The 17,173-nt window shown below is 43.4% G+C and overlaps 1 protein-coding gene and 1 long non-coding RNA gene across 6 annotated transcripts in view; one reads left to right on the top strand and one right to left on the bottom strand.

Moving 5' to 3' along the window:
• Positions 1 to 4,875, bottom strand: part of DENND5A (DENN domain containing 5A) — a 98,048-nt gene extending 93,173 nt beyond the window's left edge. For 3 of the 5 annotated variants that reach the window (XM_032357949.1, XM_032357951.1, XM_032357950.1), the window contains exon 1: positions 4,667 to 4,875. In XM_032357949.1, the coding sequence (XP_032213840.1) occupies positions 4,667 to 4,781 (115 nt within the window). In that variant the 5' untranslated portion in view covers positions 4,782 to 4,875. The remainder of the gene's footprint in view (positions 1 to 4,666) is intronic. The other 2 variants (XM_032357948.1, XM_032357947.1) reach the window with 1 other exon arrangement.
• Positions 4,876 to 4,895: 20 nt separating this feature from the next.
• On the top strand, positions 4,896 to 15,766 carry LOC116598717. Its single transcript, XR_004289145.1, has 2 exons — positions 4,896 to 5,282; positions 15,147 to 15,766. It is a non-coding gene; the product is annotated as an uncharacterized LOC116598717 (long non-coding RNA).
• Positions 15,767 to 17,173: the final 1,407 nt, after the last annotated feature.

Below are 17,173 nucleotides of genomic sequence, written 5' to 3' on the forward strand. Positions count from 1 at the left end.
CATTATTCATAGTAATCAAAAAGTATAAACAACCCAATGTCTAATTTGATGGATAAAAAAATGTGGTATATTCTTACAACAGAGTATTATTCAGCCCTTTAAAAAACCCGTACTGATAAATGCTGTAATATGGATGAACTTTGCTAAATGAAAAAAGCCAATCACAAAGACCATATAGGACTTGACTTTATGAAATGTCCAGAAAAGGCAAATCTATAGAGATCAAAAATAGATTAGTGGTTGCCTAGGGCTAAGAACGGTTACAGAGTTGGAAGGAAATGGGGAGTAACTGTTAATGGGTGGGTATGGGTCTTGGGGAGGGGGGAGAAGGGTAATGAATATATTCTAAAACTAACTATACTGATGACTGCAAAACTCTGTGACTATACTAAAAACCACTGAACTGTACACTTTAAATATGTGAATTATATGGTATATGAATTAGATCACAATGAAGTTATTTATATATATAAGAAAATATATACATACAAGTGATAAAACAAATAAAGCAGAATGTTCATCAGTGAATCTGTAAAAAGGATGCACTGAAGTTCTTTGTACCATTCACATTAATGCTCAGTGTGAAATTATATGAAAAGAAAAATCTAAAAAAAAATAAGACATCCTTCATGAGAATCACATAGTATTCTTCCTTAACATGAAACAGAAAACTGCACTAGAAAAACTGCCATAATGTCTGCTCCTGCCTCTGCCAAACAAATATTTCACTTGTCCCCTCTACTCAACAGATTACTGCAAAGCATCATCAAATAGCAGAAAAGAAAAATGAAACATGGCAAGGGAGAAAAATATTCTCCAATTTCCCATGGCCTCAGTTTCTTCATCTGTAAAATCAGAAGGTTATATAATCTCTTGGAGAGTTCTTCCACATGTGACATGCCATGAATTTTAGGTTCTAAATTCACTGCTCAATATGGTTAAGGAGGAATATGATCTCACCAGTCCTCTGACTTTCCTAGTCAGTAAGCATTTTTTTCTTTCTTCTAACAGTGATATTAAGAGATGATTTAAGTATATTCTCAGTATTCTAAACAGGCTCATACAGGACACTGACAAGTCTCCTATCTATGTTCCCAAGCCTTTCTCTTCAATTCTCGCCAAGGCTCTCTGCTCAGAGCCTGGGAAAACTGCAGTACTGGATGGATGAACCAAGAATACTTATATTTCAAAGCTAGGTACAAGTCAGTTCAGAGGAACCTAAAAATATTCCAAAGTAAGAAACAGATCACAAGTATTCTGGAATCTTAATTCTCAGGCAGACAGGGAAAGTTAAATTCAGGAATCCCATCTCACAGTAAGCCTTCTCCTGCAGTCACCAGCAGTGATCACAAGAAGAAAAAGGAGAAACAAATACACCTCAGATATCCATCCATCAAAGGGGTAAATAAGGAATGCACTCTACTACCATCTGCCACCCCACTTAGGATGAACCAACAGGAATGGAAAACATATATCAAATGCAATTCTTTTTCTTTCTTTTTTTTTAATATTTTATTTATTTATTTGACAGAGATCACAAGCAGGCAGAGAGAGGAGCACGATGCGGGGCTCGATCCCAGGGCCCTGGGATCATGACCTGAGCTGAAGGCAGAGGCTTTAACCCACTGAGCCACCCAGGCGCCCCTCAAATGCAATTCTTACAGATTTGCTTATCTCTCTGACAAGCTCAAGAAGCTAACAAGCAGACACTATTTCCCAAAATTGGCTAGACTTACGATTCATTCATTGATCACCTCCCCCAAACCCAAAATAATTTCTCAACTAACCAGAAAACAATTTTCATACCTTCCTCAGTTCCTTGCACAACAAATAAGCATATGACTTGCCTAAATGCTTAAGTGTGAAAGAAAGGGGAAGTGAGAGGGAGGGACTCCTATAAAATTTAGTGATTTGAGTTTATATTCAACTCAGCAGGCTCTTATTATTGCAACATGAGAATGAATCTTAATCCTTCTCCACAAAACTAGAAGGAACAAATAAGTGTCTTGGATTTGCCTGTTCTGGATTTGCTTTTAAGAGTACAGAAGCGACCTAAAGTATAGAATTTAATTTGCATAGAGAGAACTTATAGACTCCTCAGTACCTCCCTAAAGACCTGAGTGCAATTCACAATTTCCTATAGTTTCACTTATTATGACATCATCAGTTTGAGAACTACAAGGCCAGCTATAGAGAGAAAACGCACCCTGGAGAGCCTCAAGACTGACCTGCATAAAGCTATTTGTATTCTGTTTTTATTTTTTTCAGATTCCCTCTGCGTAGTCCAGATTCCCCTACCAACTCACCAGAAATGAAATGAAGTAAAAAAAGAAATCCTTCAATCAGTGCCCATTCGAACAAAGGCCACCTACTGAATAAATGGTCTTGGCATTCCACTACTGCCACCACATTTAAAAAGACAGAAAAAATACTCTTTCTTCACACATTTTATACAATTGATTCCCCCTTTCTTTATTCTCCCAATAAATTTTCACAGGGATATAATTTTCACTTGCAGATAATTTACAGATAGTCACTAAAAGAAAAGTAACATTTTTGAGTGTCTACTTGATGAAATGCTTTTTATACACATTCCCTTTTTTATAGATGAAGATGCCAGCAGAGTTATCTAAATTGCCTCGGAGTCACAGAGATAGCCAACATATTGCAGAGGGGTAATGTTTAAGTGCAAAACCCATGCTCTCACTAACACATCATTTCCCAGCTTCATTCTAATGCTTTTACCATTTGCGAACCATTCTCTTCATTTTCTAAAATCAAATTTTTTTTTTTTTTAAGATTTTATTTATTTGGTAGAGAGAGGGGACAGGCAGGGGGATGGGCAGGCAGAGGGCGAAGCAGGTTCCCCATTGAGCAAGGAACCCAATGCAGGACTGAATCCTAGGACCCTGGGATCCTGACCTGGGCAGAAGGCAGATCCTTAACTGACTGAGCCACTCAGGCGTCCCTAAAATCAAATTTCTATATAATTTAATAGATACTCAAAGCACAGCATTATTAAAAAAAACAAACAAACAAACAAAAAAAAACACTTGCTTATTCCATCACTTTATAAAGTTTCTTTTACGGGGGAGAACTGTGATATTTTTAGTCTTTCTCAACATGTTAGTGTTTTCTAAAGACCCAACCAGGCAATGAAATGCAGTTTAGTGTAAGAGAGAGCACTGAACCAAAAGTCAGGCAATTAACTAACAGAATGTTGGCCCTACTGTCCTTCCTAGGATTCATATTCCTCTCTGAGGTCTCTCCCAGCTTCAACATCATGGACTGAATTCCAACAACTACATCACAAAGTCACAAATTTAATAAATATGAAACATACATGAAAAACCAACATCTGTATTAGAATTTGAAGATCTAAAGAAGTGATCTTGAAACAATAAAGTTGCCCCAACAAAAGGCCTAGTATTAATAGCGTTATTGTTTCATGATTTTTTTTCCTCCATCTGGTATTAATTTGAGAAAATTGTGTATCTGTTCTGACCTTGTTAAAGGTCATCAATTTATCATGCTTTTTAAAAGATGGTCTATTTTTGTCATTTGAAGTATACACCTAATTTTTTTTTTTCCACAAGAAACACTGGAATTTTTCTGGTGACAAAACAAAACAAAACAAAAATCTTGTTCTATTATCTCTGAAGCAAGGTAAAATTAGTCAACAGCATAATAACCTTCAGGAAACTTTGGTGAATACATCAAGACAAAACAATGAAAAGGAAATCCCTCATCAAATCAGGATGATACAACAAACTCACATGAAACCTGCAAACTGGATAGTCCAAAAACTTTTTCAAAACTGTTGCAATTCAAAGGTTCCAATGACAGTGCAGTGGAATTCATGGGGATTTTACAATTATGACATTCTTCTGCAATTCTTGTCAATTTGATCCGGGCCCCATGTTCACTTTCCTACTACTTCCCCCTTTGAAAGATGACTTGAGAAGCATCACCACCCAACCCAGACTCTCCCACTAGGTCACCGCCCTTTTACTCACAAATGAAGCTGGTCTCATAACGGCCACCCATTACTTCTCATAAAAAGAGGCATGGCTTGGTATAGGCCCCTTCTAGAACTAACAGAGTTCTCACCCTTCTTGTGCCTCAAGTTCACTTTATTACTTCATGTCCTACCAAACCAGGGAGCCCAGCCCAGGGCTGAGTTAGAACAGTTTTGAGGAACTGGCTTCTTGGGAAGAGGCCAGAAAAACTCACAAGTTTCTGTTCTGCTCTCCTTGTTTTTTGTTTTGTTTTGTTTTTCAGTCTGGGTGGAACTTACTTTCAAGTGAGATGTGGGATAGATACCCTCTTCCCTCCATAGCGGGTGTTCGACAACAGGCTTACCTTCATCTTGCACCAAGTCACTCTACCTTCACCAAACAGAACACACAACGCTTCCCTCTCCTCCTCGTCGCCTACTACAGGACCATAGCGCAAAGGGGCGGAGGGACCATTCGGACCCCTGCCGACTCAGAGCCCCCTCAGCCCGCTACTCCACCTCCAGCCCGACGCCCCCTTCCCCCGCGCCAGCCGTGGGTCCCGCAGACCGGCCCTCGCCCAGCTCCCGGGACAAAGCGGGGAGGTTTCCTCGAGGGTCCCCCCGCCGCAGCGGGCGCGGGGAAGCAGCCCGGGCTCCGCGAGCACTCACCCGACAGCTCGTCCGGCTCCAGCCCGGTCTCGGTGTCCAGCCCGCAGATGACAAAGTAGTCGGCGAAACGACTGGGCGCCGAGCCCCCTCCGCCGCCGCCGCCGCCGCCGCTCATGGCGCCGGGGCCGGGCCGGGCCGGGCCGTGCGGAGCGCGGAGCCCCCGCACCAGGGCTCCCGCCCGCCCTCAGGCCGCCCCTCCCGCCGCCGCCGCCGCCGCCGCTACCGCGGCTCGGGCCGCCGCCCCCGGCCCTGGCCCGGTCCCCGCGGCCGCCGCGGCTGCCGTGACGGGGCAGGGGGGCACCGGGCCGCCCCGCGCCGCATCCTGGACGCCTTCCTCTCAGCGCCGCCGCCGCCAGCCGAGAGCTCCGCGACAGAAGCGAGCTTGGAGAAGGGCGGAATACGCGGAGGAGAGCCCCCACCGCGACCCCCTCCCGCCGCGCCTGCGCAGGCGCCGTCGGGGAGGGGGCGGGCGCCTGGCGGAAAGGATGACGTGATGCTCTTCGGGCCCGGAGGGCCGCAGCTTCCCAGGCGGCCGCCGCAACGCGGCCATCCACTGCCCGGTCGCCCGCAACCGCCACCCCCTCGAGGCTGCGACTCCTTTTGAGAGGATAAGGAGGTGAGGGATGAGTGGGCGCATGCCGCAGAGCTGAGACCTTGGTCTATGTTCTGTCCTCTACCCACTCCTCACACGGGAGATCCCGACGTCTCCCTAACCCGGCCCTGTCACAGGGATGGGGTCGCGGGACTGAGCTTGGCAGCCCACCTCGTCCCATATCCAGGCTAGACCGAGACCTCAGATAGCTCTTTCCACTAGCCCTGCACCTTGGCTTCCGTGCCCTGCTCTTTCCTCAGGAGAGCTGAAGATGCCGCCTCTTTTGGTGGAGGTGGATAAGCCAGTCCCATATTTACCCTTTTTTACAATGGGGAAACTAAGGCTTAGAAAAAAGCAAGGACTTCTTCCTCCAAGGCTATACAGAGCCTAAAAGACAAAACCCGGTCTAGAATATTGGGCTCCTGGTCAGCTCGCAGCTCCCTCACCCACCACCCCAGGGCAGGCCTTTTCCCATGCACCAGACTGTCCTCTTTTCTCTCCTGGAGCCTCCAAAGCTCAGGCCACTTAGGAGCTCCCCTTCCACTTATGAGAATTCTCAAATCCATCTCTAAGCCCGTCGTCCTGAGAGAAAGTAGGAAATGAGGAGGAGAGAAACTTGCCTCCTAGCCCTTGCCTTGGGACCCTCTGATTTGGTTTCCCACAGAGGGTAGGCAGGAACCTGCAGATCAGAAGCCAGGAAGATAATATAGTTCGGAGGTTATTATCATGGGCTCTAGAAACAGAATGCCCAGATTTGAATCCTGACTTTGTCATTTACTATGTGACCTTGGGCACTCTCCAGGTGCCAGCAGTCATGTTTTTGTGAGTTACATAAGATAAATTTGCAGACTGGTTAAATGGTTATAATAGTGCCTGGAACATAGATGACATACCATATTATTATAAATTATTATTATAGATTATTATTATTCCAGCAAGAGGTTTGCTTTGGCAGGCTGCTACTAAGGACTCCAGAAAGTACCTGGTTTCCCCAAGGGCCAACCATGGGTTCTCGCCTGGTTTCTCTCCTGGGTACTTCTCTCGAGCATTGGTTCCCTTGGGGAGGGTGGCCTGGAGGTCACAGCCGACATCACTGGGAACCATAGCACCTGCCCTTCCCTGTATGTAACCTGCCTGAGCTGATGGGACAAAACGGGGAGGAATAGGGGCGCCTGGGTGGTTCAGATGGTTAAATATCCGACTATTGATATCAGCTCAGTTCTTGATATCAGTTCAAGTCTTGATCTCAGGGTCATGAGTTTAAGCCCTGTATTGGGCTCAAAAAAAAAAAAAAAATGGGGAGGAGAAGGTACCTTCACAGAGCCTATTCAGAGTGATGCCCCACCCCATCCTGTATGTTGGGGGGACAGAGACAGTAGAGGGGGCTCAGAAAGCTAAATAATTATACAGCATCTGGGGCATCTCCCCAGGTTGGGAGATGGTCAGGGATTGCTTCCATAAAAGACAGTACAATCTGACCTGAGTTCTAAGGATCAAAAGAAATTTGTCAAGTAAAAAGAGAGAAAAAAAGAGGTTTCAGGAAGCATGGGCAATCACCAGGAGTGACAGATTAAAATGGCACATTCAGAGGCACCTGGGTGGCTCAGTGGGTTAAGCCTCTGCCTTCAGCTCAGGTCATGACCAGATCAAGCCCCACATCGGGCTCTCTGCTCAGCAGGGAGCCTGCTTCCTCCTCTCTCTCTGCCTGCCTCTCTGCCTGCTTGTGATCTCTCTGTCAAATAAATAAATAAAATCTTTAAAATAAAATAAAGTGATACATTCAGGCAACAGCAAATAATTCATTTCTATGCGAAATGAAGAATTAAAAGGGGATGAAATCAGGAAAAGAGAAGAGGGACAGAGCAGGAAAGGCTTCATATGCCAGAGACTGTATCCTGTAGAGTGTGTCAGGGGTAGAGGAATTTGAGCTGGGGAATGATAAGATCTGACTGACATCTTAAAATGATCGCTTGGGGGTGATATGGAAGAAGAGACTTGAAAAAGACTTAAATCTCCTCAATTTGAAAGTCCAGAGACTTTTTATCCAATGCATCCAGGGCAACCAGGTGCTGGGAGATCTCTCAAAGTAACTCAACTCATAAAACACAAGTTCAAAACAAAAGCCCAACTGTATTAATTTGTCCTGGGAAATATAACTGCTCAGAGGCCCAGAATACTCAACTGTAAAGTGATCTCCTTCCCAGTAGGAAATATGTTTGGCAACATGATTGCTTCTTTTGAGAGTCGGAGAGAAAACAGAACTGGATGCTCTATAGATTTAGTGTTTAAATCCCCATTCCTGCCTTTACTAGCTGTGTGAGCAGTTAACCTCTCTGGAATATAAGAATAATCATTCTACCTTTCCCAAGATTGCTTTGAAAATTTTTTTTTTAATTTTATGTATTTATTTCTTAGAGAGAGAGAAGTAACAGGAGCAGGGGGCAGTGGCAGGCAGAAGGAGAAGCAGGTTTCCCACTAAGCAGGGAGCCCAATGCTGGACTCAATCCCAGGACCGTAGGATCATGAACTGAGCCACACCAGGCATCCCTGTTAAATTAATTTTAAAAAATCAAGGAAAAAAGGACTTTCAAATATCTGGGACATTATATACTCCAAGTAGCATATTAGGGCACCCACTTTCACAATGAAGGACATGAGAGAAAACAAGTGGACATCTGAAGGAAGGCAATTTCAGGAAAGGGCATGAGACCAAAGTGTGCCTAGAGTGTTCAAGGAGTTATAAGAAGGTTAAGGTAGCTAGAAAGTGTTGAGGTGGGAGGACTGGTAGAAGACGGTAGAAGGTGTGGTGGATTTGGCTTATAGTTCACCAAAAAATATTCTCCATCCACAGTGTGTGGAGTTGTCCCTAGGAAGCAGCTGTCTGGTCCTGGCAACTTTTCCCAGTCCCACTTGCATCTAGATGTGGCCATGTGACTAGTTCTCACCAATGAAATGTGTGTAGGAATTTATGTGTGTCATTGCTGGGTCAGGGTCTTTAAGAAGCGAATGAGGCTTTTTTCTCTCTTTCATGCTGACCACCAGCTAGAAGTAGAGGATTCTGAGGTTCTAAAGAATGGTAGAAGGAGCCTGGATCTCTGAATCAAGCACATAGAGGAAAGACTCCAGCTGACCAAAAATACCCACACTGGACTGTTTTGTGACCAAGAAGTAAACTTCAATTATGTTAAGCCCCCCGTGCTGTGGAGTTTATTTGTTACAGCAGCTAGTGTTACTATCACCAAAGTAGAAGATGTTGGGATTGAGGCAAAGCAGATTACAGGGAGCTCTGTAGGCACACTGTAAAGATTTGGCCTTTGTCTCTGAATAAATTGAAGAGTCATTAGAGAGTTTTGAATAAAAGAGAGTCATGACTTAGCTTAAAAGGACATCCAAGGCACTGTTTTAAGTACTTTATGTATATTAACTCTGCCTAGAACCTGTCCCTGCACTCAAGATTTGTGTATCTAACTGACTTCTTATCATCTCAGTTTAGAGGTCTAAAAGGCATCTCCAGGTTAATATGTTCCAAATCAGATTTATGTTTTTTTAAAGATTTTATTTATTTATTTGGTAGAGAGAGATCACAAGTAGGCAGAGAGGCAGGCAGAGAGAGAGAGAGAGAGGAGGAAGCAGGCTCCCTGCCGAGCAGAGAGCCTGATGCGGGACTCGATCCCAGGACCCTGAGATCATGACCTGAGCCGAAGACAGCGGCTTAACACACTGAGCCACCCAGGCGCCCCCCAAATCAGATTTCTGATTTGTCCCCATAATGCTGCCCTTCCACATTCTTCCCCATCTCAATAAATGGCAACCCCATTCTTTCAACTCATGCAAAAAACCTTGCATTCGTTCTTGATTTCTCTCCTCTTCATCTCTCTCTCTCCCTTTATCAAACACACACACACATTAGAAAATTCTACTAGTGGGGCACCTGGCTGGCTCAGTGGGTTAAAGCCTCTGCCTTCAGCTCAGGTCATGATCCCAGGGTCCTGGGATCTAGCTGCATGAGGCTCTCTGCTCAGCAGGGAGCCTGCTTCCCTTCCTCTCTCTGCCTACTTGTGATTTCTATCTGTTAAATGAATAAATTAAAATATTCTTTAAAAAAATTCTATTAGTGGGGCACCTGGGTGGCTCGGTCAGTTAAGTGTTTGCCTTCAGCTCAGGTTGGGATCCGGGGGTCCTAGGATCAAGCCCGTGTAGGACTGACTCCCTGCTCAGCGGAAAGCCTGCTTCTCCCACTCCCTCTGCTTCTACCTTCTCCTTCTCCCCTCTGTTCTTACTCACTTTCTCTCTCAAATAAGTAAATTAAATCTTTAAAAAAATTCTATTAGTTCTGAAAAACAGTGAACAAAGCAAGCACAGTATTGTCCAGCTTTTAATCCCTTTAAAATTACCTGGCTCTAAAATCATAAGAAAACTGAAAAAAGAACAAGCTACTGAAAGCATGAAACATTTTGGTTGTATGAAATCCAGAAAATCACTAAGCATAGTTTGAAAAATTTTTTGGAACTTTGTAAGTTTCCTCTACTTTTAGTGAGGGTTGCTGGATAACGATATCAATAATGGAAAAACTGGGAAATAGAAACAATTTCATAGTGTGTAAAACATGACACATACAATGCATATAATAAACCCCTCATTTTAATATAAATATACAATTTCTATTAGCAAATCAGCTTCCTTTTGCTTGATATATATTCAGTAAGTTCGGTTTTTTTTAAGTAAGCTCTATGCCCAGTGTGGGGCTTGATCTTATAACCCAAAATCAAGTCACATGCTCTACTGACTGAGCCAGCCAGGCACCCCTTAACAAGTACTTTTTAAAAACCGGTTTGAAGGGACACCAGATTATTTGCCCTTTTATTTCTCTCTGGAATGTCAGTGCTGCCCTGGAGGAATGTAGGAATAGCAGGGCTATCTATACCTTGCAAGTCTCTACCCTGGAAAAGCAACACCAAAGTAAAGGGGAAGGAGGATATGATCATAAAAGATTGCCCAAGAGCAGAGCCAAACCCTGCTTTGAAAGATGGGAAAAGGTCATTGGTGTATCTTGGATCAAAACTAACTGGAAAAGTGTGTGTGTGTGTGTGTGTGTGTGTGTGTGTGTGTGTATACACATACATACATATACATATATCCTTTGTAGTATGTAATAACAAAGACGAACAGAAAAGCTAAGTGGTCACAATTCAAATATCTAGCTTTAGGAGACAAGTCAAAGAAACTACATTTTGTGCAAGACTTGAAATAATATGCATTTGTAAAAAAAAAAGCAAGAGAAAGATTGTAAGACAAAAATGAGACTCATTGTGTACTGACATGGAAAAATATCCAAGATATATTGTTAATGTAAAAAACAAGGGGGAAAAAAACCCAACCAACCAAACAAACAAACAAAAACAAGGGGCAAGACAGTGTGTGTAAGAGTTAAAATATGGAAGCGACCCAAGTGTCCATCCATGAATGAATGAATAAGCAAAATGTAATATGTAATGGAATCTTGGAATATTATTTAGCCTTTGAATAGACTTAAAAAGGAAGAACAGTCAGGGGTGCCTGTGTGGCTCAGTCGTTAAGTGTCTGCCTTTGGCTCAGGTCGTAATTCCAGGGTCCTGGGATCCAGCCCGGCATCAGGCTCCCTGCTCATCCGGAAGCCTGCCTCTCCCTTTCCTTCTCCCCTGGCTTATGTTGCCTCTCTCACTGTCTCTGTCAAATAAATAAATAAAATCTTTAAAAAAAAAAAAAAAGGAAGGTCAGACACATGCTACAACATGGAAGAAACTTAAGGACATTATGCTAAATGAAATAAACCAGTCACAAAAAGACAAATAGTATATGATTCCACCTACACGAGTTGCCTAGACTAGTCAAAATCCTAGTGACTAGGGGCGCCTGGGTGGCTCAGTGGGTTAAGCCTCTGCCTTCAGGTCATGATCTCAGGGTCCTGGGATCGAGCCCCGCATCTGGCTCTCTGCTCAGCAGGGAGCCTGCTTTCTCCTCTCTCTCTCTCTCTCTGCCTGCCTCTCTGCCTACTTGTGATTTCTGTCTGTCAAATAAATAAAATCTTAAAAAAAAAAAATCCTAGTGACTAAAAGTAGAGTGGTGGTTGTCAGGGGTTGTTGGGGAGAGAAGAATGAGGAGTCATTATTTGATGGGTATAAACTTTCCATTTTGCAAGATGAAAAGAGTTGCATAACATTATCAATGTACTTAATAGCACTGAACTGTATACTTTTTTTTAAAAGATTTTATTCATTTATTTGACAGACAGATATCACAAGTAGGCAGAGAGGCAGACAGAGAGGAGGAAGCAGGCTCCCCGCTGAGCAGAGAGCCCAATGCGGGGCTTGATCCCATGACCCTGGGATCATGATCCAAGCCGAAGGCAGAGAGGCTTTAACCCACTGAGCCACCCAGGTGCCCCTGAACTGTACACTTAAATAAGATTAATATAGTAAATTTTATGTCATATACATTTATTTTACCACAAATTTTTAAATTGAGGGAAAAACCCACAGTCAGGAAAATAATTGAATATCAAGGTAACTCATCAATCCTTAGTTGTTCTGAACTTACTTCTTGGACACTAGCTTTTTTTTTTTTTTTTTTTTTTTAAATCAGAGAGCGAGAAGGAGGGGTAGAGGGAGAGACTCTTAAGCTGTCTCTAAGCCCAGCATGGGGCCCCACCGAGGGTGAAGCCCCACACAGGGTTCCATGCAGGGTTCGATCTTAGGACCCTGAATCATGACTTGAGCCAAAATCAAGAGTTGGACAGTTAACCAACTGAGCAACCTAGGTGCCCCGGGATAATAGCTTTTAAAAAGGAAAGGGTAGAGGTTCCAGGGTGGCTCAATTGGTAATGTGTCTGCCTTTGGCTCAGTTCATGGTCCCAGGGTCCTAGGATTGAGCCCCACATCAGGCTCTCTGCTCAACAGGGAGTCTGCTTTCCCCTCTCCCTCTGCCTGCCTCTCTGCCTACTTGTGATCTCTCTCTCTCTCTCTCAAATAAATAAATAAAATCTTAAAAAAAAAAAAAAGATAGCCCTTCTTACTTAATGTGAAATGGACCAGTTTCCTGATTTATAAATTTTACTGTTGGGATTTTTAGTGGAATAAAAGATTGGCATTATGACATTCCTGTAATAATACGGGTCTCTGAAATCAGATTCCCCAGGTTCAAATCTCAAATTTACCATTTACAAAACCTGTAATGTTAGGTAAATTTCTTAACCTCTCTAAATGGAGATAATATTACCTGTCTCACATGTTTGCTGTATGAGTTAGATGATACATGTAAGAAAAAAAACAAGGGTATGAAATATGTTATTATCTATGTAAAAAAAGAGAAAATAAAAACTATGTACTTTCGTAAAAAAGATTTTATTTATTTACTTGACAGGGAAAGAGAGAGCAAAAGCAGGGGGAGGGGAAGGCAGAGGGAGAGGGAAAAGCAGGCTCACCACGGAGCAGAGGAAGCCCGATGTGGGACTTGCTCCCAGGACCCTGGGATCATGACTGGAGCCAAAGGTAGTCACTTAACCAACTGATCCACCCAGGCCCCCGAACTATGTACTTTCTTTATTGTATTTAAAGTGTATATACTATTTTTGTGTAGTATATATACAAAATTATAAAACATATACAAAAGTATGTACTATTTTTGGAAAAAATAAGACATTGTTAAAACTTATTAAGTCTAGGGAAGGAAACTGAATGTCTGGGCTAAGAAATAGAAGGGAAATATTTCATCGTATGTTATCTTGTGTTTTTTGAACCATAATGATGTATTATCTCTTCAAAAATAAATAATAACAAACAGGGTTGTAGGAGGGGAGAGAGGTAGTGGGATGGGGTAACAGAATGATGGACATTAAGGAAGGTGCATGAGGTAATGAGCACTGGATGTTCTATAAGACGATGAATTATTGACCTCTACCTCTGAAGCCAATAGTAATTTATTTGTTAATTAATTGAATTTAAGTGCAAAATAAAGAAAAATTTTAAAATAAATAAATAATATTCAAACTTTTTAGGAGCACCTGGGTGGTTCAGTTGGTTGGCATTTTCTTTTGGCTTGGGTCATGTTCCCAGAGTCCTGGAATTCAGCCCCATGTCCGTCCAGCTCCCTGCTCAGCCCGGAGTCTTTTCCCTCTGCCCCTCATCTCACTTGTGCCTTAGAATAGGGCCTCGCTGCCCCAACTCAGACCTGTGATTCCAAAAGGAAGAGCTATGTGGGTCCAAAAATCCCTAGGACAATGGCCTGTGTCCACTAAAGAACTCAGGAAGCAGGAGCAGTCCCACCTTGTCCTTCTGAGCGAGGCCTGCCTTGGACCTAGAGGGACAAGCAAGTGGTGAGACACTATTAGGCAACTATGAGGACCCTCACCTGACCTGGCATACTATGTATGCAAGGAGGTTAGAATACCCCTCCCACTAACCTTCCCATCTGTACATTCTTACCTTGACTCCATATAGAGCCTCTGAAGAGAGGATAGGGCCAAGCGAAGGCTGGATTCCAAGCTACTGCCAGATTAATTGTCCTCCTTCACCTGTTGACCCCGTTCAGGGCTGAGATCATGCCCCTCATCTTTTAAGGGCCCTCTGCTGAAAACTCCTAGAGCCCTCTTCATCTTACCACAAAGGACTTTGATACCAGTGGCTCTGTTTCCTTCCCGCAAAGCAATCAATGTTAGCAATGCCTTGTTTATCATGTCAGAGATAGTCTCTGCCTATACTAACAGGGGTACTTCCTACAGCAAGACCGGAATCAACTTGACTCCACCCAGGCAGAACCCACCCAGTCCCCAGTTCACAGCACAGCATTTGAGAAAAAGCTGATGAACCCCTGCAGGTGCTCAAAACCCTTACTCTCCAATGTTCAGTGACGAGTTCACCATGTGCAAAACTAATTGAGTCTCACTGATGACACAGAGAAACGGATGCTTTACAATATGGGCTTTCTTAAGACTAGAAACACAGATTCAGCTGGATATAGACTAATCTACCCACAGCCATCTCTGGCAGCCAGCTCCTTCCGGACAGCACTCCATCTCCACAAAAGTCACACAGGCTTCACTTTCCCATGCCCAACTGTCTCACTAGCCCCCAGTACCTCATTCATAACAGGCATCAGGCTCCTCATGTCTCTCAATGACACAAGGGAGGTTAAAAATTGGTTAAAAATTAGATACCACCCAGACAAACCATTAGAGACTCTTAATCTCATGAAACAAACTGAGGGTTGCTGGGGGCTGGGCAGGGAGGGATAGGGCGGCTGGGTTATGGACACTGGGGAGCATATGTTCTATCGTGAGTGCTGTGAAATATGTAAGCCTGATGATTCACAGACCTGTACCCCTGGGGCAAATAATACATTATACATTAATATAAATTAAGTAAGTAAGTAAATAAATAAATAAAATCAGACACCACCCCAGAGTAACAAAGAAGCCCCAAAGAAGAGTCAGTATCAAGTAGCATCTCATGCCTCATGGCATGGGGAAATATGAAGTTGAGCAACAAAAGAAGCAAATTGCAGATAAGGTCCATAAGTGATGCAACTTTCCCAGAAGTGGTTCATGAGCGCATGCGTGTGTGTATCTGTGTACCTGTGTGTTGGAGTTTATATGTGAGGAAGCATTTGTGTATAGGGTTGATCATGTGTATGTGTGCATTCATGTATATTAGATGTATGTGTAATTGCACATGCAAATAACTGAATGGGGTGTGTGTGTGTGTGTGTGTGTGTGTGTGTGTGTGTGTTGTGTGTACCTGAGGAGGCCAAGACAGGGCAGACTGCCAAGACCAAATAAGCAGAGAGATACATTTGCCTCTTGACAAACCCAGGAGTGTCTCACTGATGGTCTGCTCTTCCTCTCTATCCTCCTAGGTTGAGGAGACTTTTGAGAGTTTGGGTGAATGGCCTTATTTGTGCTGCTGCCAGCCCTCTCTTTTAGACTGTGAACGTAGTGGCCTCACTATTCCCATCAACTTGAGGGCCAAGAACTTCCTGGGAAAGGCCAGATGGCCCAATGAGGGACATGAAAGGCCCTTGGACAAGATCCCAAAAGGAAGATATATTTAACCGTGGCTTAACTCTCAAAAATTTCTTTGGGGTGATGGAACTGTAATGTATCTTGATTGTGGTGGTGGTTACACAATTGTTTGTATTTTATATCTCACAGAACCACACACTAAAAAGAGTGAATTTTACTATCTGTAGATAATACCATAATAAAAAATGAGAAAATGTCTATAGAATTGATAATTGAATATTTTAGCATTTTGTCCTACTGATTGTAAACAAAAACATAGAGTCATACTATCAATCTCCAAGTTCTATCAATCTGCCTTTAGTGTGACAGACAGAAAAATCATACCAGAATTATTGTAGAGAAAATGGTATTTAATTATTAGATGATTAAATTTATAATAATGATACTGATAGAATTCAAACAGCACATCAAGAATTAACTGTAATCAAAATAAACTGAATTTCTAAAGTTCAGAGCATTATGTCCTAGAACATATTTGGAGAACACTTTGTCTTTATTCATGCATAAAGGGATGCTCCACTTTTAAGAGGACAGTTTAATGTATTCTGTGAACAAAGAAGAGATATAACTGGGTCACTAGTCAGTGTGGGGCTCACAAAAGATTTATTAGCCATTGTTATTAAATACCATGTATTCACAGTATCCAGTAATCTTTTGGCAAATGTTAATGAAGTAGTTTGGGCCCTTTCTGAGTCTGATCAAAGGTTCATAAAATTTCAGGAAGAAGAAGAGGAGGATGAAGAGAGAAGCAGATGCTCATTCATGGGGATTGGGAGCCGCTTGACCCAGGGGCCAGGAAACCCAAGCTAGAATCCTAATTCTGCGATTTACCCAGATCATGTGACCTCAGGCAAACCCCTAGCTCTCTCAAGTCTTTGGCTTACCCACTTCTGTGAAGAAGGACCTGGCCATGAGCAGGGTTTCCAGTAGCTGCATCTTTGAGAATCCTTTTATTGTTTTCCCACCCCAGGGACCCTACAATCAGAAAGATGTCTCTGGGACGCCTGGGTGGCTCAGTCGATGAAGCGTCTGCCTTCGGCTCAGGTCACGATCCCAGAATCCTGAAATTGAGGACCACATTGGGCACCCTGCTCAGTAGGGAGCCTGCTTCTCCCTCTGCCGGCTGTCCTCCACCCCTGCTTGTGCTCTCTCTCTGACAAATAAATAAGTAAAATCTTTAAAGATATCTCCGAAACAAATTGCATCTATAGTCAGTTTTCCCATTTTTTATGAATAAAAGACACATTCATCTGATGTTAAGACTTTTTTAAAAAGTTTATTTGTTTTTGAGAGACAGAGAATGAGAGAGACAGAGGAGGCAAGTGGGGGAGGAGCAGGAGGAAAGAATCTTCAAGCAGAATCCCCGCTGAGCCGGGGCCGGATTGCTGGGCTCAATCCCACCACCTAGGAGATGGTGACCTGAGCCGAAACCAAGAGTTGGATGATCAAGGGACTGAGCCACCCAGGCGCCCCTGATGTTAAGAACTTTTTTTTTTAAGATTTTTTTTTTTCTTTGGACAGACAGAGATCACAAGTACGAAGAGAGGCAGGCAGAGAGAGAGAGGAAGGGAAGCAGGCTCCCTGCTGAGCAGAGAGCGCATTGCGGGGCTAGATCCCAGGACCCTGGGATCATGACCTGAGCTGAAGGCAGAGGCTTTAACCCACTGAGCCACCCAGGTGCCCCAAGAACTTTTTTTAAACAATGTTTTATTTAGGGGCACCTGGGTGGTTCAGTCATTAAGCATCTGCCTTCGGCTCAGGTCATGATCCCAAGGTCCTGGGATTGAGACCTGCATCTGGCTCCCTATTATTGTGGGAGATCTGCTTCACCCTCTCCGACTCCCCCTGCTTGTGTTCCCTC

The sequence above is a fragment of the Mustela erminea genome, chromosome 9, assembly GCF_009829155.1.
Source record: "Mustela erminea isolate mMusErm1 chromosome 9, mMusErm1.Pri, whole genome shotgun sequence".
NCBI classification, from domain to species: Eukaryota; Metazoa; Chordata; class Mammalia; order Carnivora; family Mustelidae; genus Mustela; species Mustela erminea.